Source organism: Galeopterus variegatus, unplaced genomic scaffold, assembly GCF_000696425.1.
Source record: "Galeopterus variegatus unplaced genomic scaffold, G_variegatus-3.0.2 Scaffold344, whole genome shotgun sequence".
Lineage (NCBI taxonomy): Eukaryota > Metazoa > Chordata > Mammalia > Dermoptera > Cynocephalidae > Galeopterus > Galeopterus variegatus.
In genome coordinates, this window is record NW_007726455.1 from 651,715 (window position 1) to 678,831 (window position 27,117).

General features: G+C 36.4%; 1 protein-coding gene across 2 annotated transcripts; it reads right to left on the reverse strand.

Annotated features, from left to right (window-relative positions):
• Nucleotides 1-27,117, reverse strand: TMEM41B (transmembrane protein 41B). 2 transcript variants are annotated; one of them, XM_008567790.1, is made up of 9 exons: nt 27,040-27,117; nt 26,677-26,784; nt 26,436-26,561; nt 15,811-15,928; nt 11,803-11,931; nt 4,565-4,658; nt 3,802-3,906; nt 2,423-2,561; nt 1-1,012 (listed from the first exon to the last, which is right to left on the reverse strand). In XM_008567790.1, the coding sequence occupies exons 3-9, from the start codon at nt 26,554-26,556 to the stop codon at nt 843-845; spliced, it is 876 nt and encodes a 291-aa protein (XP_008566012.1). In that variant the 5' UTR covers nt 26,557-26,561; nt 26,677-26,784; nt 27,040-27,117; the 3' UTR covers nt 1-842. The 2 variants fall into 2 exon arrangements, with proteins under 2 accessions (XP_008566012.1, XP_008566013.1); XM_008567791.1 differs by lacking the exons at nt 26,677-26,784; nt 27,040-27,117 and having other exon boundaries at nt 26,436-26,566.

The window sequence follows — 27,117 nt, forward strand, 5'->3', positions numbered from 1 at the left end:
GTAAAAACTGCACACTTCGAGTGTTTGCTTTTTAGATCCCCTTTTGAGATATTAAAGAAACACTGTAACAAAATATTATCTGAATATAAATTATCAACACCAAATATGAAACAGTTATCATGTAATTCTCATTCTTTAAATGCACAGTGGAAATACTGTAAAAGTTAGAAAAAAGGATGAAAACAGAGTGGCCAGAATTCTAAATTTCAGACTAATCCATGATAAAAATCTAGAACAGAAAAAAAACTAAATTTCATAAGATAGATAAACTGATATACTGTCCATATTTAGTGATCTAAGACATGACCTCGAAACAAACCTATTACCTCAAAGGTTTTTTAAAAAGAGGAAAAAAATGTAAATCTCTTTAAAGCTTTCGTTTTCCAGTTTATGCTTTGAAAAAAAGGCTAACATTAGCAAGAACAGCAACACTTTTTAAAAATCTAGAATTTCTAAATATCTATTTTAGTTATTAGCAAGAGATAAGAGAGAAAAATATTAAGTTAAATTGAATGTTTCAGTTGGATCAAAAATTTCCTACCATGCCACTATTAATTATCTATAGCTACCCTTGGTTTAGTGATTTATTAAGATGTTTACTGTTAACTATTGACAGCATTGTTCATAGTACATCAATTTCCATTTTTACTCTTTTCTCCTTTTGACACTTAAATGCATTATTTTAACCGCCTGACAGAAAATTTTATTTCACAAATTCCTTGTTTCAGTTACTGAAGAGATGACTTAAAAACATAAATGGAAGCAACTGCTAATCCTAAAATGATGATGATAATGATGATGATGATGATGATGATAGGAAAACTAAAAACCAGACGATTTTTTTAGTCAAATTTCTGCTTTAGTTTCTTCTGGAAGATGGCTGGCAGAATAGAAAGAACAGCTAAAATCATCAGAATAAATACTGAGTTCCAGGAAACAGCTTCCCCTGCTGTCGTAAGCTGGTATAGTGTTGTTCCTGCCTTAATTGCTACAAATGAGGGAGGAGCGACACCTAAAACAAAATATAAAAACATAGTAAAAACCACCAATTGTTTTCAAAAATTAAAAATTTTCTGTGTGCATAAAATTTCTTATAAGAATACAGCTATTCATATTTTGGGGGAAAAAATCATAAAGAATTTAAAGCTCCTCAAGTTTATTTCTGTATAAAGAATTCACTCTCTCATAATCACCTCTTAAGGATAATGAATTTTAAAAAGTCAAAGTATATCAGAGAACAATTTTACAACATTTATCAACAGCCTTTAAAAAAACAAAGTGTGCTCTGATCCAGCAATTTCTACTTTAGGAAATAATGTATATGAGCAAAGATCTGGTTTCAAGGATGTTAATCAAAGCATTATAATAACAAAAATCTGGAAACAGTCTAAATGTTCAAAAATAAGGTTGACTAGATAGATCACCCTTGACAGAACATACTTGAAATAAAAATAAAGTAGTAGGAAATATACTGACTTGGAAAGATACTCAAAATAAGCACAAAGAGCAGTTTATACAAGAGTACACACAGAATGATCACATTTCATTAAAAATCAAAACAAAGTGAAAACATTACTTTAGCCAATGCTGAAGTTAACCAACTCACTAGCTACTTCACCTGTAAAATAAAGAGATAGGCACAAAAATTCTCTTGATTCCATGAATATAACATTTTACAAAATTCAAAATTACCCATGATGATAAAATTAAGCCTGTCAATGGATTTTTTAAAGCAGCAATTAATTTTGATTCTTTTCCAAAAAATCTATTCTCACAAGTATTAATTTAAGCTTTAATTTAACAGACATTCAATACATGAGAAATCTCATTTTATTGGTATCTAAACAATTCAACTTAAATAGGAAAGAAAAGCAGATCACTCTCACTAAAGAACCAATAGAATTCAAAATATATAAATAAATCTTATTTCAATCAGTCCACTGATTGGTTTCAAAATTAAGTATCTGTTCTTTGAAAGCAAGAATGTTTGAATCTTTGTTTCCTCCATAATTTTGGTAATACCCACAATAAATGCTGATTTCAATAAAATGAAAAACAGGATCAATTTTCTAATGAAAATTAAAGTTCAATATTTTAACACTTGATTAGAAGACTAAGGAGAAAATTATTCATATAAGGCAACCTGATTTTTTTCTCTCTCCACTGAAAAGTCCTGTTTAACCCTACGTCATTAAAACAATAAGCAGTAGAAAATGCTCTTCTTTAAAAAGGTAACACTAAAATATCTAAGTGAACAAAATACAATAAACATTTCTGAGCATCTACTTATACAGGCCAGGCTTTGTGCTCAAGTGTTACACATGGTGCTGGCATATCCGCACAGAGCATGCAATCCAGCCCAGCTGGACACTGTTAGAAACGCACATAATGAGCTCTAACACAAATGAACCAGAGGCCTTACCTAGAAAAGTGCCAATAAAAAAAACCTTCAATGGCACATTTATCACAGGAGATGTAATGTTAATAAACCAATTGGGCAGAAATGGTGTTATTCTCAAAAATATAATGTAGTTAATGAGATGTTCTCTATGACGTTCAACCTGTCATGAGAAAGACAAGAAAGAACACCAGATAAGGCCAATCTTGAAAATAAATTGCTTAATATAAAACATCTTATTTCAAATTCTCATCCCCAATACTTCAATTTATCCAACAGAAACTATCAAAAAAGTTTAACAATGACAATAAACTATCTGTCAAATGCTCATCACTAAAGATAAATGATATCAGTTGTTTTTTTCTTAATTGTGCTTATAGCTCAATGTTATGCTACTAAAGATGGTTCTACATCAGCTTAATGATCATTTAATGATTTCACATCAACAAATCTAGTCCCCAATTAAAAAAATTTCAGGTAATCTTTATTTTATGCTACCACAATATACAACACACAAGTGAATTTATTGTTGATAAATGAGATTAAACAAATATACGGAAATATTTAGCCAATTAAATATAAGCACTGATTGCGGTTTATACTTCCACTGAATAACTCTTGGAATAGCTCACTTGGAGAAAATAAAATAACAATTCCAAAAAAAACTTACATGTAAAACGATTTTAATATTCAGTACTGATATGGTATAATGAGCACTACACTGTAGAAGTCTAGAAATCTGAGATTCTAAACCTTTCTTTACAAGTATATGATCGTGATTTGGGGCAAAATACTTAATTTCTCTTAGTTTCCTCCTCTGTAAAACAAAGGGGTAGGGCAGGATGACCTCTAAAATCCCTATGAATTTTAAGTCTATTTTGATTCTTTATAAAATAGGACTCTCTTAGTCCCTTCTGTGAAGTAGTGCTTATGTTTATCATTGCTAGTCTCTGCAGAGATCCTGACTGAAGATTACAATTGTTCCCACTGGTGAAATGCATTAGAAGTTGGCTGATACAAGTTTTTCAGTTTCCCATGACAGCATCCTGCATCAATACAAAAAAGATGAGGTTTTTAATTAAGTGGATGCCTTTATATTGACACTTTGACTTCTCTACTGATTGAACTCATTAGTATAAAGAATTTAAATTACTATTACAGGCACAAAAAATTTGTATTTGAAATTATTAACATTCATATTTACCTATCACTTGATTTTATTTTGGCCAAAAGATAATTCTATTACTAGAGTTAATTTATGCTGGGACTACATAATTTTATTTGTTATTAAGTTTATTAATTTATGTAGAGTTAATACATGTAGTTAATTTATGTAGGGACTATACACTGACCTTCCAATTAACCAAAGAGCTACATTGAATAATTTAAAAATACATGTTTACCTGCTGTGACCATTTTACTGCTTTCTCTGTCAGGTATTTATATACAACTGGTCTCCCAACTAAATAGGAGAGCATATAGCAAAATGAGGCACCAAGTCCAGAACACTGAAAAATAACAAGTAGCCATAAGCATTTTCCCGTCTTATTCACATGGATATATTCACCTGAAAAAAAGCTCAACTAGTTTACTACTTTGGGGGGGGGGGGGCGCGGGGAGGATACTCTGCATGACATCTATTGTGCAAAGAACAAGAACCCATTTGATCTAAGTTCTTTCTCAGACCAAACTGTAACTCGAATGAGACCAGTTAAACAAACTGGCACTTGTGATTAAACTTAGTGACTATATAGTGACTATATCCAGATAATTAATGTTAGCCTAAAGCCCAAGAATAAAATTGCAGTAGCAAATTTTTTTTTTTTTTTTCAATTGCTATGCTTAAAAATAACACTACCAGCCCTGGGACCATACCCACCAACACTCTTGGACTATCTAAGTTACAAAATGCAATAGAAAAGAAAAGCTAATACAGAGCTTATAAGTGCAATTAGTCTATGATACCCCTATTCTAGGGGGAAAAAAAACCAAAAAACTATAAAACTCTCCTTATGGAGAGACTTAACAGTATCACTTTGACATAAACTCCTATTAAACTAATGGTTCATGCTTACACAGATTAATGGGACTAGGATGCCATTCTCCTCCTCCACATTCTAAGTAAAGCTATTTTTTTCCAGAATCCCAATTTCACTTTATACTTACCAAACAAACAAGAAATAAGGCTAATGGAAAGGGATAAAGAAACCCTGAGAGTATACTGAGGAATATAGAGCCAGGAATAGCAAATGTTTGCAAGCTGTTAACTTCTAAGTTAAGGATTAAAACATAATGGAATTTTTTTAAAGACAAATCCAACATTTCAGAAAAAAGTACAAATGCAGAAATTACCACATTAATGAGATTATATCCATAGTTCAGTATTATAAAACAAAGTAAAATTATATCCAAAAGTTTAAAATATATATGACGACTCAGTTGTAATGCCTCTAAGTTGACAATTTACTAAAGAGTATCATAAATGCAATACTAATAAGTATATGCTACTAAAAGAAAAACCAAGACTAATATCCAACATGTACCAGATAGAGAGGAATTGGGCATTTTGGCAAAAAAAGAAAGAAAGAAAAGATCATCAGTAACCTCTTAAATAACAAGCTTCTCTAATGCATTTGATTTACTCCTAAATGTTTTCAGGAAACATTTCTGTGGAAATCTAGGTACACATAAAGTATAATAATTATTTGCTTCTAATTTAACTATGAAAATTCACCTCAATTCACTGCTCATTAAAAAAAGGATAGTGGGCCGGCCCGGTGGCGCACTGCTACAGTGCGCTGCTTGGGAGCGCGGTGGCGCTCCCGCCGGGGGTTCGGATCCCACATACAGACCGGTTCCTACTCACTGGCTGAGCGGGGTGCGGGAGCAGCACCGAGGGTTGCGATCCTGTTGCCGGTCCCGGTCCAGTATGGGCGTGACACTGAGGGTTGCGATCCGTTGCCGGACACGAAAAAAGAGACAAAAAGGGAAAAAAAAAAAAAAAAAGGATAGTGATATAGTAAAAATCACAAATTTTATTTATTTATTAAAGATGACCAGTAAGGGGATCTTAACCCTTGAATTGGTGTTGTCAGCACCACGCTCTCCCAAGTGAGCTAACCAGCCATCCCTATAAAGGGATCTGAACCCGTGGCCTTGGTGTTATCAGCACCGCACTCTACTAAGCGAGCCACGGGCCAGCCCTACAAATTTTATTTTTAAAACAGAATTATGCTTTTTCTACTTTCCTCTAGTTCCCTGGTTTGGTCTGGATCCCCTTTACACCCCTAACATGATTTACTTACAAGTCAGACAGACTGAGTGAATTCCCTCAATCTCTCTCCATCCTACTTTAAAATTTCTATCTTCACTCATTACTTCTCCCTCTTCCTTTTTTCTTTAGTTCTCACTTTCTTCATGTTTTCATTTCAATTTTCTCCTTCTTCCTCCTGGGTTCTCTCATCTTCAACTTCTTGCTCTTTCACTGGACCCTTCCTCTACAAAATTACGCAGATGTCTACAAATTAAAAATAAATCTAGGCTTTCCTAAACCAGTGTATCCTGTCCAGCTACTGCCTCTCATCTTCACTTTCTCACAGGAAATTCTCACCTTGTCCCCTACAACCTGGCTACCCATTCACCACTCTTTTAAAACTTCAAGGCCAAAATTAATGACTTTTTCTCAGTAGTCATCTTTTATTGATCCCTGCATAAAATTAGATCTCTTGCATGAAACTCACCTTCAGTGAACTGTACTTTTCTTTTACATTACAAATCATTTCCTCTTTAGATTTTTCTCCTTGCTCTCAAGTATGGGATATCTCTAACAACACTGTGGCAGCCACACTCTCCCTTTCCTTTAAAAAAATCTAGCAATTTCCATGGCATCAAGTTATACGGATAACTCCGAATTCTCTATCTTTGATTCAATTTCTCTAATCAAATACCAGTATAAAAATTTCCATCTGTCTACCAGATGCCTGCATTAACAAAATAATACGCATACACTCTTTTCAGGATTCTTTAAGACCTTATCATAGTTTCAAACATACATGAAAGCAGAGAATCTAGTTAATATAGTGCCCTAAATTAACACATCTCATGTGCAAATACTTTAATACAATTAAAAGGATTCCTTTTCTTTTTTTTTTTTTTCCTTTTTGTCTTTTTTTACTGACCGGTAACGGGATAGCAACCCTCAGTGTCGCGCCCGTACCGGGGACCGGCAACGGGATCACAACCCTCAGTGTTGCGTCCGCACCGCGCTCAGCCAGTGAGCGGGAACCGGTCTCCACATGGGATCCGAACCCTCAGCGGGAGCGCAGTGCGCCACCGGGACGGCCCAAGGATTCCTTTTCTAACATAACATCAATGTCAGACTTCAAGAAATTAACTACAATTCTTTACTGTCATAAATATCTAATCTGTGTTTAGATTTCCCAAGTGCCTCATAATTTTTTTTTACAAATGGTGTGTTCAAATCAGAATCTAAACAAGGCCTACCCATGCTATTTGCGCAATGTGTCTCTTAAGTACAGGGTCCTTTTATTTTTTTTCTTGCAATGTACTGAAGAAACCAGACCATTTGTAGAATTTACCATTTATTGAATTTTGCTTACTGTGTCCCTTAGCATAGTTTAATATGCGCTTCTGTCCTTTATCTTGTAGTAAAAGTTAACAAAACTATTCTTGCTTCTGCATGGGAATGTAACGTGAACTTTCTAACTGTTTAGATTCGTATTTCTCTCCTCTCACACTAAAAAATCTTGGGTCTTAATGACATCAATATAATTACCTATTTGACTTACATACTATTAAAAATGTTACATAAAATATATACTATATATTAGTATTGTTCTGAAACTTTTCCACAGTTTATTTCAGAATAACAATATTGTGACTAACAATATGATTACTGAAAATAATTTAAGAAATTTCTCTGAAGTTTTTTCCCTCTCTATGAATTTGCTCATTCTAAGTACTTCATATAAGTGGAATTATACCATATTTGTCCTTTTTGTATCTACTCCTTTGACTTGTATGTTTTCAAGGTTAATCCATGTAATAGCATGTATCAGTACTTTATTACTTTTCATGGCTAAATAATATTCCATTGTGTGCATATACTACATTTTGTTTATCCATTCATCTGTCAAGTGACACCTGGATTGTTTCCACCTTTTCTGGCTATTGTGAACACTGCTGCTATGAACACAGGTGTACAAATCTCTCTTCAAGACCCTGCTTTCAATTCATTTGGGTATATATCCAGAATTGCTGATCATATGATAATTCTATTTTTAATTTTTGAGGAATTGCCATACTGTTTTCTATAGCAGCTGCATTTTACACTCCCACCAACAGTGCACAAAGGTTCCAATTTTTCTTTGCCAACACTTGTTATTTTCTGTGTTTTTGATAGCAGCCACCCTAACTGGTGTGAGGTTGCTTTAGATTTTCAGGATTCCTGTTTCTTTTTTCACTTTGATTGTTACGTAATTACGTAAAACATTTACTTTGTTTTAGGGCCATATCTACAAAATGAGGTACATTCAGAGAAGTTTCACTTGCATCCCGGTTTCATCTCCTTTCTCACAGGTAAACATTTTTATTGGTTTTCCTTTGAAAAAACATAACAAATATTTATGTATGTATGCACTCATATCATCCCCTTCTTAGATAAAATATACCATACTTACATACTATTCTGCACTTTGCTTTCTCACTTGACTAGGTTAACCTGAGTTAATGCCTTAACAGCATACAGAGATATTTCTCATTCTTTTTAACAGCTAAATAGAATCTCATGTTTGGATTTACCATAGTTTACTCTGCTAGTATCCTATTGATTGAATTTAGGTGTGGAAACTTCCATACGAATATTTTTTTTTTTCCTTTTTGTCTTTTTTCGTGTCCGGCAACGGATCGCAACCCTCAGTGTCGCGCCCGTACCGGACCGGACCGGCAATGGGATCGCAACTCTCGGTGTTGTGCCTGCACCTCGCTCAGCCAGTGAGCGGGAACCGGTCTGTATGTGGGATCCGAACCCTCGGCGGGAGTGCCGCCGCGCTCCCAAGCGGCGCACTGTAGCAGTGCGCCACCGGGCCGGCCCCCATACGAATATTTAAAACTCAGCATGTTCTAACCAAAGTAAGTGATTATCCTTTTTCCTCAGCCTCAAACATGGTACTCTACTGAAAGGACAAAAATAAAATGTCAAAGATAAGATTGGCATAATATTGGTAACAGTTGAAGCTGGTTGTTGGGTACATAGGACTTCATTACAGAATTTCTCTATTTTTATGTATGTTTTAAATAGTCCAAAAAAAATAAATTTACTTTAAAAAGAGACTTAAGATTTTAGCCTGGGGAAACAAACAAAAAAAGAGGTGAGGGTGACACTTTTTTTTTTTTAAAAAGATGACCGGTAGGGGATCTTAACCCTTGACTTGGTGCTGTCAGCACCATGCTCAGCCAGTAAGTGAACCGGCCATCCCTATATGGGATCCGAACCCGGGGCCTTGGTGTTATCAGCACCACACTCTCCCGAGTGAGCCACGGGCCGGCCCGAAGGTGACACTTTTAACATCATTCTCTGCTCAAAAGTCCTCAGTGACTACCGAATGAATATTCTAAATGCATTAGTCTTGTTTTCAAAGTCCTCTGCATCTGAGTACAGTTGCTAGACTTACTTTACAATCCTCCCCTCCTCACACTCTATACTCCAACTAAAACTGACTAGTAATCACTTCCTAACACTGCCCTGTGCTTATAAACTCTGCTCTAGACTTGATCTGTCTGGAATGACTATGTGGTACCTCCATCCATCATTCCCCATTACTCCAACTAGAAATAGTTGTTCTATTTTGAATTACTACTTTTTTTTTTCCTTTTTGTCTTTTTTCGTGACCGGCAACGGATCGCAACCCTCAGTGTTGCGCCCTACCGGACCGGGACCGGCAACGATCTCGCAACCCTCGGTGTTGCGCCCGCACCTCGCTCAGCCAGTGAGCGGCCGGTCTGTATGTGGGATCCAAACCCTTGGCGGGAGCGCCGGCGCGCTCCCAAGCGGCGCACTGTAGCAGTGCGCCACTGGGCCGGCCCCTTGAATTACTACTTTTTAAAAACTAGTTAGGGGCTGACCGCTCAGCTCAGTTGGTTACAGTGCGGTATTATAATACCCCAGTCAAGGACTCAGATCCCCAGACCACCAGCCACCAAAAAAAACCCAAAAACAAATTAACAAAAAAACTAGTTGAATGAGTAAGGGCTAGGGTTAAAATAAAGACTATAATACAAAAAGTAATTTATACACAAGAGTTTGAAATGAGGTATTATTCAAGAAGGTACTAATACTGCACTGTTGAACATGTGGCCACTAGCCACATATGGCTATTGAGACACTGAAATGTGGCAAGTCCGAATTAAGAAGTATGGTGAGTATAAACTACACACCAAATCTCAAAGACTTAGTATTAAAAAAAGAATGTAAAATATCTCATTAATAATTTTTATACAAATTACATGTTGAAATGAAAAATTTTGATACTTTCAAACTAAAGATTCAAGTAAAATATATTAGTAAAATTAATTTCAAATGTCCTTTTTTACTTCTTCTAACATGCCTACTAGAAAATTTAAAACCTAAATGTGGCTCACATTATATTTCTATTAATCAGCCCCGTACTAGTAAAATCAAATCTCTGTTATATGCCCTATGATAAAGTCCTTTTTGTTCAGTTTAGAAGTACCTTTTTAACATTCAGAGCTTAAGATTCAGGTGAAAATAAACAGAAAATTATAAGAAAATTTGGACTTAAGTTCTTATAAAAATCTAAAACATGATGTAAAATCATTACAATTATTTAATTACTAAGTTAACAGTAACAATGTGAAATAAAAGCTGAACTGACAATATTACCCAATAACTTATTTTAAATTTTAAACCAAATGTATTTTGTAATAATAAACACATTCTCATACTTTCAATTCACCTTCTGTAGGACAATTTATTATTTTCTACTAAACTGCATATGGATATTAACACGAGGCTACAGCATTTATTACCCCATAGGTGGCCAAGATTCATTTATGCTAATTGGCCGATTGGCCAGGAGTGTGTATTCCCTTTATCCCTTGCCACGTATCCCTCCCAAAGCTGGGAAACAAAATGGGGCAAAAAAGATAATTTTCCAAAGTGCACAGAAATTACATGGCTTGTTCACAAAGTGTTCACAAAAACCTTATACAACACAAATGAAAGGGATGAACTAAGTTGTCTTCTATTTGGGGAAAGTACTTCAATTTATGATTAAAGTATATTAAAGGCAAAATAACCTGAAAGCCTAACACCAAGGTTTTCACAGATAAGTGACAAAATAAATTTAATAGAAAAGGCAGCAGTTACAGATTTCTTAAAATAGTGCATGTACAATTAAATTGCCCAAAATGACCTGTCAAAAAGATAGGTGCATAAAAATTATTCTCCAGATTTTCCCCAAATTTGAGTTTTTCTAATAATAAACAGGAAGGATAACGATAAAATACCTACATAAAGCACACTACCTAAATCCAAATGCATCTTCATCACATGGGTAAAGGAGTAATGTTTTTATTAGCAGCAAAAGCTTTTGTGAATGTACTTGTCCCTATGTTGCTTTTGCTAGGAGTAATTACTCCAATGTGTTTACACAGATACTCAAAACATTTGCATAAGGATGTTAACTATAGAAACATATACATAAATATTTAATCCAATATAAATTCAAGAAAAGAAAATGCTATTAAATTTTGCAGGAGAAAAGGTTTTAGTCAAAAAGTCCAGCCAAAAGAAATTCAGAATAAAAAAGGAAGCAAGAATATAGATACTTTGAGAGAAGTAACAAAGTAACTAATTTGCCTTTTTAAAATACAAACTGGCTTAAAAAAGATAATGATTACTTTTATAACATCAAGAGGTAATGCCTTCATTAACCAAGAAGATTTGGAAAATAGGTTGGACAAGAATAAAAGATAGAAAAATCAGAAATGAAAGTTAATGTCCACAAACTGGAAGATTAATCACCAATAGTATAAGTAGTTTGAAAGTATATAAAGAATAAAGCCATTTTCCTGACTATTTAAAATATAACGTATTTCTATAAACAAATAATATATACCAAGAACTATAAAAAACATTCATTCCTTTGAATGGCAAATTATCCTCCTGCAAAAAAAAAAAAATTGAGTTGAGATAGGATTAAAGAGGAAATTTTTTTCATTTTGATTTTTCGATATTATATTTAATATTGTTATACTGCATTAACAATTTTTAAAAGGAAAAATAATTATACATAACTGAACAGCAAACCTTTTAAACAACTTCTTGACCAAAACTAGAAAACATATTTTAGTTAAAAGGATACAAAATATACGTAGCAAAATAAGCTACAAGTACTTGTACGTAAAAGGTGTCCTTATATTTGGATAAAACTTTTCCTAGAGCCTTGGCATCATCCATATCTCTGGGAACCTTCATATTCATTCTTTCTTCTCTAAAGAAATAAAATTACGTGAAAAAATTTTTAAAACAGAATTTTGCCAAAATAATATCAAGGTCAAGTTTAAAACATGAAGTTTTATCCAAAATGATCTGCCACCTTGATCTGTTAAAGTCTAAATTAGCAATTTTTAAGTCCAAAAGTCTATAAATGACTTGTTTTTTAATGCTATAATTTCATGATATATAATCTATATATGAAAGTTCAAGATGACCCAAACCAAAGATTGGAACATTTGCTCCCACATTGGTTTAAATTTTAAATCTAGTATAAGAAATGAACCACTGATGTTAGTATATCAAAAAACATATTTAACATCATTTTGGGTAATCCTCATGATAAGCTTAAGTCAATAATCATTTACAACAGAAATTAAGTAAAAAATTTAATAAATTCACAGTTCACACCTTTCTGGACTATCCCAGCTAAAACATCAGAAAAGAACTTAAACGCTTTTCCCTTTCTTTATAATTTTACTTTATATTTGGTGCCTTATTTGGAACTAAATGATTTCTTGCTTATGAAGCCTCAAATAATCACCATTGTATTTAATATATATTGTACTCATTTGTCTACATGATAAAGTTTAACTGACACTGCAGAACAATGATGGGATGATGCTTTTTTAAGTCCTATAAAAATACCTGGTAAACTAAAATGGTTTCTCATTTACAAAATTTAAAAACTAAAAAGACTCTATATAAGTGTCCCTGCATGGTCATGCACAAACACATATATACATATATGGAGCGAAATAAGCAGAATATAAAATTTTTGTAATAGTACATTATTCTACACAAGTGATATGTTACCTTTCCTAGAGCAGATTGGGAGCAAAGACAACCTTAATCTAGAGTCTTTTCTTTCCCCGTTTCAGTCAGCTCTTTATTCCCTATTCCTTCATCAAAATCAGAAAAGATTTAAAATTCCATCATACTAATATCAACTTAACAATTAACATGCTCCCCTCCCAAAGGCATTTACATTGATGTTAGAAATCAAAATATTAAAATAAAAATAATTAAGTTTAACTATAAAATTTCAAACATAAAGAATTGTGAATGAAAGGAATTCATAGGAAACAAACTTGCTGAAACCTTGAAATCACATTTCAGTTATCCATTACCACATCAGGCTGGCCCTAGTTAAAAGTCTAACTACATTTTAGTCATCCTTTATATAATCCAAAATTATACCAGGGTGGTATTACTGTGGTTAAATAGCCCTGGGATATTTTGCCCTACTAAAATACGCTGCAAGACCACAATCTCTTTCTTAAAGTTAAAAAAATTCTGATAACCAAATCTTTACACCTGTTAATTTGTCAGCACAACTGACCCACACTTATTTATAAGTAAAGTTATTTATAGTATCTTATCATGCTTAGTGTTATTATTCAGGTTTCTCTGTAAAAATACAAAGGGACTTCAAAAAGTTTGTGGAAAAACAGAATTAAAAAATAAAAAATAAAAACTTAATTTCTCAATATAAGTTCCATCAAGATCAAGACACTTGTAAGCCAAGACACCAGCCATTTAGTCCATCTCTAAAGAATGAAGAGTCTTGGGAATTTAACCACATCAATGCAATCTTTTTAAGATTATCAGCTGAAGAAAAATGGGTGCCCTTTAAAGATTTTTTAAGATTAGGAAACAAAAAGAAGTCAGAAGTCATCAAATCAGGACTATTAGCTGGATGCCTAATGATTTCCCATTGAAACTCTTGCAAAATTGCCTTCGATGAGGAATGAGCAGGACGATTGTTCTAGCAGAGAAAGACTCCCTGGTGAAGCTTTCCCAGGCGTTTTTCAGCTGAAATTTTGGCTTTCTCCAAATATTCTCATAATAAGCAGATATTATCATTCTTTGCCCTCCAAAAAAGTCAACAAGCAAAATGCCTTGAGCATTCCAAAAAACTGTTGCCATTGTACTTGCTCTTCACTGACCCACTTTTGCTTTGACTGGACCACTTCCACCTCTTGGTAGCCATGGCTTTGACTGTGTTTGTCTTCAAGATCATAGCGGTAAAGCCACGTTTATCTCCTGTCACAATTCTTCAAAGAAAGCTTCTAGATCTCAATCCCACTTGCTTAAAATTTCCATTGAAAGCTCTGCCTTTGTCTGTAGCTGATCTGGGCACAACAGTTTGGGTACCCATTAAGTGGAAAGTTTGCTCAACTTTAACTCTTTAGTCAGAATTGTGTAAAGTTGAACCAATTGAGATGTCTATGGTGTCTATAATTTCTGCTGTTAATCATTGGTTCTCTTCAATCAGGGCACAAACCAGATTAATTTTTTCCTCACAAAACTGATGTGGAGGGCCGGCCCGGTGGCGCACTGCTACAGTGCGCCGCTTGGGAGTGTGGCGGTGCTCCCGCCGAGGGTTCGGATCCCACATACAGACCGGTTCCCGCTCACTGGCTGAGCGAGGTGCGGGCGCGACACCGAGGGTTGCGATCCGTTGCCGGACACGAAAAAAGACAAAAAGGAAAAAAAAAAACAAAACTGATGTGGATGTTCTGTCACTGAGGGTTTCATCTTCAACATTATCTTATCCCTTCTTAAAATGCATTATCCATTTGTAAACTACTGAATTCTCTGGGGCATTGTCCCCATAAACTTTCCGTAAAGCATCAATGATTTCATCATTCTTCCAACCAAGCTCACCATAAATTTGATATTTGTTCTTGCTTCAATTTTAGTAGAATTCATGTTGCTCTGATAGGAGCTCTTTTCAAACTGATGTCTTATCCTACTTAGTGCCTCAAATTAGATCCTGCTCCAACATGTTTTAACAAGTTAGTACAAGTTTATTTCAGCGCAAAAATATTTTGCACTCCATGCATAGTTTTTTCATAGTATGCACTTTCCATGAACTTTTTGAAGACCCCCTGTATTAATGCATTTGATTGTGGGATGCTGCCCCGGACTCTACTGAAAGTATTACACAATATACAGTATTACACAATATATATTCCATGTTATCTTTACAAAATGGAAAAATTTTAAATTCTGAAACACATTTTACCAAGGTTTTAGCTAAAGCATTGTGGATATGTATAGATGTACAGTCTTTTACAAGTTCACTCTTACAATTTCACTGTGAAAAGTAGTATTCGGACCATACAATTTCTACAAAACAGGGAAGAGAAAAAGAGCTAGAGGACAGAGATGTGGTAGGGAAGGAAAGGACAAATAGAAGAAGGCAAAAATTGATCAAAAGGAAATCTAGGAAGGAAGAAAATAGGAATGGAAAAAGGGGAAAGGCAGAGACAAACAGTATGTCTTATTCAAACTGCAGGTCAATATTATGGTCACTACTAGCATTAAAAAATAAAATGAAATAAGTGCAAAATATCAGAAAACACCCGTCTCATGAAACTTTAACTTAGTTTTATATGTATACGAGATTGCCAAGTGACAGAGAGAGAGAAGGCACATGTGTACAGGATAAGGATATAAAAGTGTATTTCTTATTGTAGTTATATATATATATTTTTAAATTGAAAGCCAATAGAAAGATGAATCTGTACTTGGAGAAACACTGCTAGGAAAACCTTGCATAGAAAATCAAGAGGCATTTTGGAAAGAAGTATTTATTTAACCTTTTTTTTTGCAGCTGATCAGTAAGGAGACCCGAACCCTTGACCTTGATGTTATAACACCATGCTCTAACCAAGTGAGCTAACCGGTCAGCCCCAAGAAGTTATTTAAAGAATAGTGTTGATATGGACTTGCTACAAGCCATGAAAGCTGATACACAATCACCATAATACTTCTGTTGCTTAAAGTAAGTTTAAGTCTTAACTTTTATTAATCTACTTTCATCTTATAAATATCTAGACATTTTTGGGTTCTCTCTCAGTATACTTACTCACTAAGCTGAGGAAAATTTTTATATACCAAAAACATAACAAAAGCTGCAGATAAGAAAATGGACACCAATATAAGGAGTGACATTCTTGCTGACCCAGCTTCTGCCCAGGCTTTCTCTGAAAGAAAAAAAAAGAAAGTATAATTAAGATATATATAAAGGAAAACAGTATTCCAAGTCAGCAAATAATTTCCTTAAACACTTTACTCCCAGAAAACTGTTGACACTTTTGCAAAAACACTGTGCCTTTGGGCCGAGCCTGTGGTGCACTCGGGAGAGTGCAGCGCTGGGAGCGCACCATCCCGCCGCAGGTTCGGATCCTATATAGAGATGGCCGGTGCGCTCACAGCACTCACTGGCTGAGCGTGGTGTGGCCGGTCTCAAAAAGGACAAAAAAAAAAAAAAAACACTGTGCCTTTAAATTTCAAGTATTATATAGTACATGAAGTTTATTAACTGGGCATATTATAATATTTTGGGGGGAATATATACAGTTTAGAAGCATGAAAAAAAAAGGACACCAGAATTTGCAGCATTGATATATTGATAAGCCAAAGGAGAAAAAAAGTTCTAAATGTTATATCTATATTGGAAGATGACAACATAGGCAGAATGACCTCTTAGGAAAAATGAGATAATTTGGCAACTATTTCAATTGTTCTCACCACACAGATATTCATTAATTCAACTGAAGGATGTTATAATTTCTCTTTAAACCAATGCCTTCAGAACCTTAAGCTGAACCTCAAATGTTTTGCGTGGTTCTGTCTGTGACTCCAAGAAAGGGAGAATATTTGTATTCCCTCAAAAGGTAATCTCAGTGTTATCTTTTAAATTATATGCAAGATAAAGGTATGGAATGAGATCCAGGAAACAGCAAGCAAAAGAACGAGTAAGACTGCTTTGCCAGGAGGCAATCAATAGTGGACCGCTCAATACACCGCTCACTGGGAAAGACACAGGAGTAGATGACTCACTTTTACTGCCTACATTTACCATTATCCCATGTATATACCAATAACACAGGATTGAAAAATATGTATACTATAATTAGGATTTATTAGTTTTAGTTACCTAAGAGTGAATCTACCGCTACACCCCTCCCCCAACTACTGCCCATGTTGCTTTCATACATGCTTTTATGAAGTATCCTAAACAAAAGAATTAGACTGCCTGTACTCTACCAATTTAGCAAATCTTCCTTTATAAAAGTTTATAAAGGTGTTTAGAGAGGTATCATTGCCTGCTCTACCCACATCCCCCTTCCCGGAGAACTAACACACTTCCCTTGTCCCCCAGAGGGGCCAATCTCCATAGTTCTGTTCTTTGTGATTTTAACACCCAACCCTCCCAAACACAGAAGGCTGACTTGAATAGCATATTTTGAAAGAAGTCTGTCTTTATTTAATTATTTATAAGTAGAAATAATTAATTATTGGCTGACCAGATTTTCTCTTGAAAATCTGAATTAAGAGATACTGTTTATAAAGGGTTGGCAGGTCTTGGGGTTGAAAGATCAAACAGTGGTGGCCATAGTCAATAACATGGTAAAAGCCAAAGACATGTACCAGAATATAAGAGAGACTGGAACAGAAAACAGAGAAGCAGAAATGAAAAACATAGCTAACCTACTTGTTGAGTTCTAACATTCCATTTCCCTTGAGGCCTGGCTATATTTGATTTCTTGCTCATGTATGCCAGTAAGATTGTCTTGTATTTTCTTACAACAATTTTCTTTCTTATGTGTGCTGATTTATTTATTATTTTTTTAAAAAGATGACCGGTAAGGGGATCTTAACCCTTGACTTGGTGTTGTCAGCACCACACTCTCCCAAGTGAGCTAACCGGCCATCCCTATATAGGGATCCAAACCCATGGCCTTGGTGTTATCAGCACCACACTCTCCCAAGTGAGCCACAGGCCGGCCCATGTGTGCTGATTTAAACTGATTTCTGTTCAACCAAAAGATCTTGACTAAATAACAAAGTGCATTTTGGGCTGGCCCGGTGGCGCACTGCTACAGTGCGCCGCTTGAGAAGCGCGGCAGTGCTCCTGCTGAGGGTTCGGATCCCACATACAGACCAGCCGCTCACTGGCTGAGCGAGGGGCGGGCGCAACACCGAGGGTTGCGATCCCGTTGCCGGTCCCGGTCCGGTATGGGCGCAACACTGAGGGTTGCGATCCGTTGCCGATCATGAAAAAAGACAAAAAGGAAAAAAAAAGTGCATTTTATCTCTTCTCCATTATGGCAGTCTTTATACATGTTATTGCTGAATTAGTAAGAATTTGCTAAATCTAGCCCATTGTTACTCAAACTGTGTTCTGTGAACTACATGAGTCAGCATCACTAAGGAGCTTGTTAGAAAGGCAGATTCTCAAGCCCCTGTCCCATATCTACTAAATCAAAATCTGCATTTTAACAAGACATCCAGGTGATCCGCAGGCATATTAAAGTCTGAGAAGCAAGGACTTCTGGCCCACCTTACCTATTTTATAGGTAAGTAAACAGAGGCCCAAAAGAGGTTGCACTATCTGCTAAAAAATAAATAAATAAAATCCTAAGGAACCGAATAGTGTAAAGTATAGCTCCAAAGCACTTTAAAATCCATTTATTAAACCTGTAATTAATATCCACTTATTAAACCTGTAATTTCTGCTAAAACAATTGCTGTGCTGGCTGGTTAGCTCAGTTGGTTACAGTGCAGTGCTGACAACACCAAGGTCCAGGATTTGATTCCTATACTGGCCAGCCGTCAAAAAAAAAAAAAAAAAAAAAAACTGTTTAGGTTAGTGCTTTGATATACTAAGCATAAATTATTCTTACCTATTAATTAAAAGATTTTCTGTAAGGTTTATCAAGTTCTAGTATGTGGAAAACAAAGTCAAAAAATTATCTTTTCCAATTTTCTGTAATCAGCCTAACCTCCCAATTAGTCCTTATCATTCTAACTCTATTATGTTTCATCTTCATCTCAAAAAGATTTGCTCATCACACTTCTAAAATCTATTGCAGAAAGGAGATGGGATCATAAAATAGTATAGAAGGTGCCTTCAATGGAGTAATAAACCAGGCATGCCTGCTTCTTAATGTTCGAGTTCATTAATCTACTAACATGCTAATACGTATGCTTTTTTTTGCAGCACAGAATATTAAAAACACACCTTAAACATGACGTAGGCTGAATATGAAAAGGTCTCTGCAGAATCTCATAATAACAAATGCCTAACTGCCCACTACATTTTTTCCCTGGTTATGGTATATAATTCAATGTATATAAGTAAATGATATCCACTCATCCTAAAACAGAAAAGGAAAAAAAGAGTAATCAGCCAAAAGTTACAAAAATATCGCTTTGTACTAAAACTAATTCAATTAAAACTGTAGTTTTAGTTTCTAAATAGAAAACCTATTTATAAACATAAATGATTCTCACAAGGCTAAAATGGTTAATTTTCTACTTTCCTAAATAAAAAGGTACTCTACTAGAAAAGGAATAAGGGTGATACATATTGAGTTTAGGAACCCAGTTTTCTGCGGGCTGACAGCAAAGCAAAGACATGTCAAGAAACATAAGTAGTCTGTATATTTTTTCAGGATAACTATTGCTTCCTAAAGGTATGCTACTTTTAAATCTATCCGGAATTAACTAGCCCCAGCCCACGGTTTTAACCGTACTTTCTTGCTAGAATCAGGTCACGAGTACAAAAAGGACTAACTCAGATAATTTAATATTATGAGCATCTTTTAAAGCCTTCAAAACCACTACTAATTTTGTTGTTTGTCATCCTAAAGATATGTATAGACACAAGAATGACTTCTAATAACAAATGGCTGATCTTTCTCCTTTTCTTAGAACTTCTCTCCAAGCTATGCACTCAAATATGGAGTTATTTAAGGCTGTCTGCTGAGCATCTATTATGTACAAAATATTTTGTTCCATCTTTACTCCTAAGAAGCTCATGTCACTGTTAGCTAGAACATCCCCCTCCCCTCCCAGGAACAGTAGAGTTAAAAGGGGCTTAGACTTTACAGGAAGGTAACATAACTGGATTGGAGTGCTGAAGGCAAGATTCATGGAGTAGGTGGAAATTTAGTTGAAGATCAAAAAATGGGAAAAGAGTTAACAGCTTTCTCATCTGTACTATATGTAGCTAACTACATTTTAAAGACTTAAACAGGTAATGCAGTCCTCTTCAATTAAAAACTAAATAAGGCATTTAGTATGTTCACTCTAAAATGAAACTATATTTTTCTTGACATTATGAATTCACCAGTCCTAAGTAAGGGGTCAGATGGGAGAAAGGTGTCGGACAATGTTTTACCGAGCTGCAGAACATTAACTATCTTGAGTTTTCCTTGAGTACGTTCTAATTGCAGCTTGTTGTCTTACAGTTGGATGATGAAATACATAGACACTTGAACAAAATTAACCTCCAGGTTTTAATGTGATACCTGTTTTCTTCACACTCTCAAATTAGGCTTAATTCTGTTTATATGACAAATAAAATCAAATTGGGCAAACTTTTCCAAACATTGTATTCAACAGAACACACAAGAAAGCAACTGATAACAACGCAATAAAACTGAGTGACATTCAATTTTGAGGCTCTCTTTTCTTTCACACAAACTGGTAAATAGGGAGTGTTGGCAATTATGATTCACAATCCTTCTTGAGCATAATTCTAATAAACCCAGACATCAGCATGTAATTCATTTAGAGTTCTAAACACAGATAAAAGTTATAAATCTTGTTTTTATGATAATTCTACATCTAAACTTGTAGCATACACATTTCTAACGTGCCCTCTTACGGCTGCATTAGATGCTTGTGCCATTTAGCATTTAGAGCTACTCACACAGGTACTTTATATTCATTAGCTTCCAAATCTTCTATCATACTAATTCCGAGTCTGAATTATCCTATTATCTGCTTCACCAACCTCCTCTCTGGCCAAAGAGTTTTAGATTTTTAGAGAAAGTCAGAATCCAATTCCCATTCAAATCCCAATACCAGCCAAAAAAAACAAAAACAAAAAACCATGTTCCCTAGGCCTACAACAAGTTCACATGGTTTCCTAATTCCAGTTAGAGTTATCACTGGCAAACAGTAATCCTTTTACAGCACTCTCCAACAGGGCTATTTAAAATCTCTTCAAGACTTTAATTCTCCCTTTCTCTACTTGCAACCAATAACACTGCCTCCCACATCAATGAGCTCCCCAACCTCTACCTCTTCTTTTCGTTAAATGCCAGCATACTTCCTTCCAGATGGTCCTCTCTGAATTCTCTTTTCTCCATTCACCCAACATCTTCAATTTTTCCTTCTTATAAGCACCTTTTCTCTAATATCTAATATGGATAAATCCATTCCGAAAAACCATTATTTAACCTTAATGCCTCTCTAGTAGCTCCTTAAGTCTCCTATTACTTTCATATCAAAACCTTTTAGAAAGCAGAATCTTCCTATAGCTACAAGATCTTAGAAGACTCTTAATGGTCATCTACCTAGTCTACTAGTTCTCAACATTCCTCTCTTTCTAGATCTACTTGATCCCAACATGAAGCAAGGAAAAGGCCCATTTCTCCTGAGGACATAGCTTACAGGCCAACAAGTCTTTCAAGGTCACAAGAATCCATTGTAATATTATGGGAAGTAAACTTTATTTCAAGAGTTTAAAAAATTTTTTTAATGAGTAGTAACTGTAAATGATAGTGTATCATAAGTATAAATTTAAACAGCTAAAAGAACTATAAAATACAAACAACTATTTAAAAACACCCACACAGAAAGCACGTTTATAGGTAGCAGAAGCAGCACTATCAATCTTGTATAAATGCTCATTCTCTAAGGCTTATGTCCTGCAACTCTGCTATAATCAACATACATAACCTCACTCACTTTTATCTACCCACTTTTAGGTACACCCTCTCATTAACTGGAGATTGAGACCAAGGTCGGATGTCCCAAATCTGAAAATTCGAAATCCGAAATGCTTCAAAATCCAAAACTTTTTGCTGATCAGCTGATACAGGTATTCTAGTGATACTACTGTGTTGCTTAGTTACCCTGAACACATTATTTTTTTCACTGTATTAATGGTTTGTCATATTTTTTATTGTTAAGTATTTATGAGTGAATATAAGTATAAGAATACGATTGCTATCAGTAGCATATAAATTCGGAGTCAGGAATGATGGTGATGCCAAACAACCACAAATGGTGGTCCACATGAGTGGCTGAGATAGGAACACTTTTACTTTCTAAAGGCTCAATGTACACAAAACTTGTTTCATGTACAAAATTATTAAAAATATTCTATAAAATTACCCTCAGGCTATGTGCATAAGTATGAAACATAAATGAGTTTCATGTTTAGACATGGGTCTCATCCCCAAGATATCTTATTATGTATATGCAAATATTCCAAAATCTGAAATCTGAAATACTTCTGGTCTCAAGCACTTAGAATAAGGAATATTCAACTTGTAGTAAACTTCTCCATAATCCTAAAAGATTTCATCAATCATTTAGATGATCTGCCCAGCCTCAAAATTCTTCGACTCTCATTTCTATTCAACTTTAGCCATCCACTTCTGGGGCTATACACTAAGTTTTCATATGACCTGAATTGCTCTACCTTGGTCATTTAAAATTCCAATATTTAATGAAAAATGATAGAATAAGACAAATAAAATAAAATAAAATTCCAACATTCCATTCCTTGATCACCTTTTTTCTTTCATGAGTTTACTCACTCCATTTTACACCTGCTGTTGGGCTCCTGGATTCTCTTCCTTCCATGCCCAGCCTGGACTCCATTGATGTATCATCTGAACCAGCACCTCTGACTAAAATCCTTATCCTTTCCTTATAGCTCTCTAACCCAAAATCAGTGGTACAAGTTAACTTTCTTCAAGATTGTTGAGCACAGGGCCAGCCCCGTGGCTCACTTGGGAGAGTGCAGTGCTGGTAGCGCCGATGCCACGGGTTCGGATCCTATATAGGGATGGCTGATGTGCTCACTGGCTGAGCAAGGTGAGGACCACAGTTTGCCAAGGGTTGCAATCCCCTTACCGGTCAAAAAAAAAGATCGTTGAGCACAAATAGAGAGAAATCATGAGTGACCCCACCACAGAGATCTATGTCACTGGAAAAACTACCAGTCCCATTCCTACTTTATTTTCTGGGTTTGAAAGATGCATCAGGCTGAGCCAATCGGGTTATTCTGACCCTCTGACAAAAGTGACAGGCTCAGGGATGAGCACTTGATCTGAGGCAATCTAATCAATAAATATAAAGAATTTTACTCCTAATTCTAGGACAAAGATTCTCAAAATTAATAAGGAAGCATTTAGCTTACCCAGACCTTCAAGAGGAACCAAGCTTAAAGTAAAGCTGATGTCAACTAAGCAAACCAATATATGAAAGAAATCTAATCCTGAAGATATCAGTGAGCCCCTGATTCCAGCCTAAAGCCAGGAATCCTATTTCATTTCTTGAGTTTTTAGTTACATAAGCGAATAAACTTTCAGCCAGGGTTTCAATTGGGTTTGTTACTGATTATAAGGGAAACAATCCTGATACATAAGAGTTGGGAAGAGACTGGCATCAACAAATCATACTGATACATTGGTTGATGTCCAGCTGCCAATTCTAGCCGTAGGTCCCATTTATCAGTAATCATAACTTCCTTTTTCCTCTAAGCCAGTACCTTGCTTGTAGCAGATGCTTAAGGAGCCTTTATTGAACCAAATTAGCAAGGCAGGATCCAGAACAGGGATTGAGAGGGATTTATCATCTAAGTTTGAACAATATCATCTTCTAAAAACAATAAAATCAACTTTGAGACAGTGTTTTTCAAAATTTTTTGAGTGTGTTCCACAATAAGGAACTTTACATCATGATTTGGTTTACGCAAAATCTATGTAACTGAAAAAAAGATTTCAAGAAACAATACTTGCCCTCTACTACATGCAAAGCACTCTGATATTTTCTCTTCTATTCATTTTTTTTTTAATGCTCAGCATTATCCATCAAATTGATTTCTCACCCCTCACAAGCGTAACGACCTATATATTAAAAAAAAACAGTCACAGGAGTTCTCTTAAATTAAAATGGGGAACTTGCTAGTAAACAGGTCAGGGCAAACTACACAAAAGAGAAAACATATACGTACTCTGGTCCAGGTACTCTCAAACACAGATTATGTTAAGAGCCTCTTAACTGGTTCTACCTCGTCTGTCTCACCCTTTCTCATCACGCAAGATTTAGCCTTTCTGTGTTATTGCCTTCTCGAGTCTTCAAAGTCATCCATAATCTATTAGGCTCAGATCCTAAACTAGAGACCAGAGCCACTAAATGTATCAAAAGAGCAAGGAATCCACTAAATGTACCAAACACTGCAGGTAGAGTGTAAAATATTTCAAACATATACATGATGACAACTACTTGTCAAAGTTATGTAGATGTGTCACTTAATACAAATTCATGTCAGTGTCATGGAATTTATAGGAACCTACTATTTCTGTGTATTTCTCAACCAAAGGTAAAATTTTTATCTCTTCTCCAAACCTTTCACTAATATCATCATCATCAACAGCTGATTACCACCAAGTAAACCAAACCATATCATGTAAGAGGTCCACAAAATCTTTTGCCTATAAAGAGAATTCCTAACATTAATTAAAGAGAGAGAGAAACAAACAAACGGAGAGAGCAAAAAGAAGAAAAGGAAACTGGGAATCAGTAATAAATAGGATGGATCAAAAAATTTCCTTTGCCTAGCATGTAAAGCCCTCTACGTTCTGACACTATTCTGAACAGGCCAATCTTATCTCCTAGTACCAGCCAACAGAAACTATACACTCATGACAGGCTGATCTCTTTACTGACACACATAGGCTTAAAGGTTCACGCTAACCTCTGTATCCCCTAGCCCAGAATCCCCTACCTTTCCACTTATCCAAATGTTACTTCTTCATGAAGGTATGCCTTCACATCTCTTTCCTCTGTCTTCCTATAGATTTGTGGTCTGCAAAAGTCATTTGACAGCACCATAAAAAGAATAATTGTGTTGAATGTGTTGTTCTAATTACAAAATAAGACAATTATAAAAACACTTTGAAAGTTGCAGTTTCCTTTGTTTTTTTCCCCCCAAATAGTAGGTAAAAAACCATTAATAAAACTAAATGCTATCTCAAACCAAATGACAATCTTCAGGGATGCCCTACCTGGAAAATACTTTTTCAGGAAACCCAGACCTTGGATTATTGTCACTCTCAGTACTAGGGTCTTCAAAACAATGTTCCTTTACTTTAAAGCAGATTTATACTTTAACAACAATTCATTTGTGAGTTTTTGTAGTTACATGAAGTTATTTGGCTCTACTATCTATAAGTTGGAAAAATACCCAAATACATAAAGTTTAAAGAACGAAATTAGACTGTTGGAGACATTTTTAATTATTTGAAAATACATTATTTTTTTCTGCTATACACTATTAAAAGAACTTCTTAGCCATCACTGGTGGCCATTTGTTAGGATCACTTCAAGTTTATGAACGTTAAAAGTATTTAAAGAGCTTAATCATTTCAACTGTGGAAAAACAATAAACAACTCCATGACAAGATGAAATTAAAAGTATTTAGTTTCTAAGTACACTTTTATCCTTAAGACAATACTTAAAGATCTGAAAAATGTCAAGATGATGTAGTGGGAAAAAAGCTTTAGAATGAGCGAACTTAAGCTATAACAGTAACTGCTAACATTTATTTAGCCCCGACTTCATATACACCAAGCATTATCCTAAAACCTTTACATGAGGGCCGGCCCGGTGGCGCACTGCTACAGTGCGCCGCTTGAGAGCCCAGCGGCGCTCCCGCCGAGGGTTCGGATCCCACATACAGACCGGTTCTGCTCACTGGCTGAGCGAGGGGTGGGCGCAGCACCGAGGGTTGCGATCCCGTTGCCGGTCCCGGTCCGGTACGGGCGCGACACTGAGGGTTGCGTCCATTGCCGGACACGAAAAAAGAGACAAAAAGGAAAAAAAAAAAAAAAAACCTTTACATGAATTACTTCGTTTAACCCACGCACCAACCTATGAGGTAGATATTATTATTATTCCCATTTTACAGTTCAAAACACTGAGCTTTTGAAGGTTAACAAGTCCGAGGTCACAAATAAATGGCAGAGCAGGGACTCAAAACCAGGTGTTCCTGCCACATATGGATTTGTGACTCTGCACAAGAAATATATCCACCCTGGGCCTCAATTTCTTCACCTGTCAAAACAACTCAACAAATGCTAAAGTTCCTTCCAGTTCTGCCTAGAATCGTTATTATAAAACTTACAATCTCCCTAGGCGTCAACAAACCAGTGTCATTCCTTCTTTTAGATTAATTCAACTAAAAAAGCATTTACGACACACCTCCTAGGCGTCCGGCCTTGTGCTGCGCGGGGCCCAAGCCCATGTCCCTCACTGTCTGCTCCCGCCCGCCGGCGCCAGCAGGTCCATTCTTTCCCGCAAACCCCCGAGAACCGCTGAGGTCCCTTCCCCTCCGGAGCCCCTCCCAGCACACTGGCGCCTTTGGTCCTGCCCCAGCTCTGGTCCCCAGGTCCACTCACCCTTCAGGTGGTCTCCGCCGCCCGGCGCCGCGGGACCCCGCGTCCCCGCTACTCCGTCCCCCTCTGGGGTCGCGTGGAGTGCCCCCGTCTGCGATCGTTCGGAGACTCTGCCTTTCGCCATGGTTGCTGCAGGGAAGGTGGAGGGGGTGAGGTGGTGCCGCGCCCCCTTAACAGGAAAACGCAGGATACTTACAACACCGAAGCGCCAAGACTAGAGCCACTTCCGGCTCAACCTCCTCACCTGAGCCGACCTCAGCCCGGCGAGCACAGTGACGCTCAGTTGAGATCCGCAGTGCCCGCTTGGCCTAGACTCCGCCCCACGTCGCTCCCGAGCGTCGCGCACTCGCGCCTGCCCAGTAACCGCGAGACGAGTCAGAGTCCCAGCCCGCTCCGTCCAGTGCGCCGCCCCGTCCAGTGCGCCGCCCCGTCCAGTGCGCCGCCCCGTCCAGTGCGCCGCCCCGTCCAGTGCCCCGCCCCGCCTCGCGCCTGCGGGAAGTGTGCGCAGTCTCTACACCCGGGTCACCCAGCTCGTGAACAGAGACGTAATGCGCAGTTTGAATTATACGGAAGTGCAATCGCAGAGCCTTCAGCCCTTTGTCCCGACCTCCGGAAGTACCTGCGAGTGATTAGAAGGCGCTTCGCGGCTGACGTTGATTCAGCCCATTTCATCTTCACCAGGTTC

Bases quoted from the DNA above. Each gene is read 5' to 3' on its own strand.
- TMEM41B (XM_008567790.1), bottom strand. From the start codon at position 26,556: ATGGCGAAAGGCAGAGTCTCCGAACGATCGCAGACGGGGGCACTCCAC. The intron at 2,562-3,801 runs GTAAACATGTAT...TTCTCATGACAG, and splicing joins CAGTAAAATGGTCACAGCAG to GTTGAACGTCATAGAGAACA. The intron at 1,013-2,422 runs GTAAGGCCTCTG...ATTTTGTTTTAG, and splicing joins TTTTATTGGCACTTTTCTAG to GTGTCGCTCCTCCCTCATTT.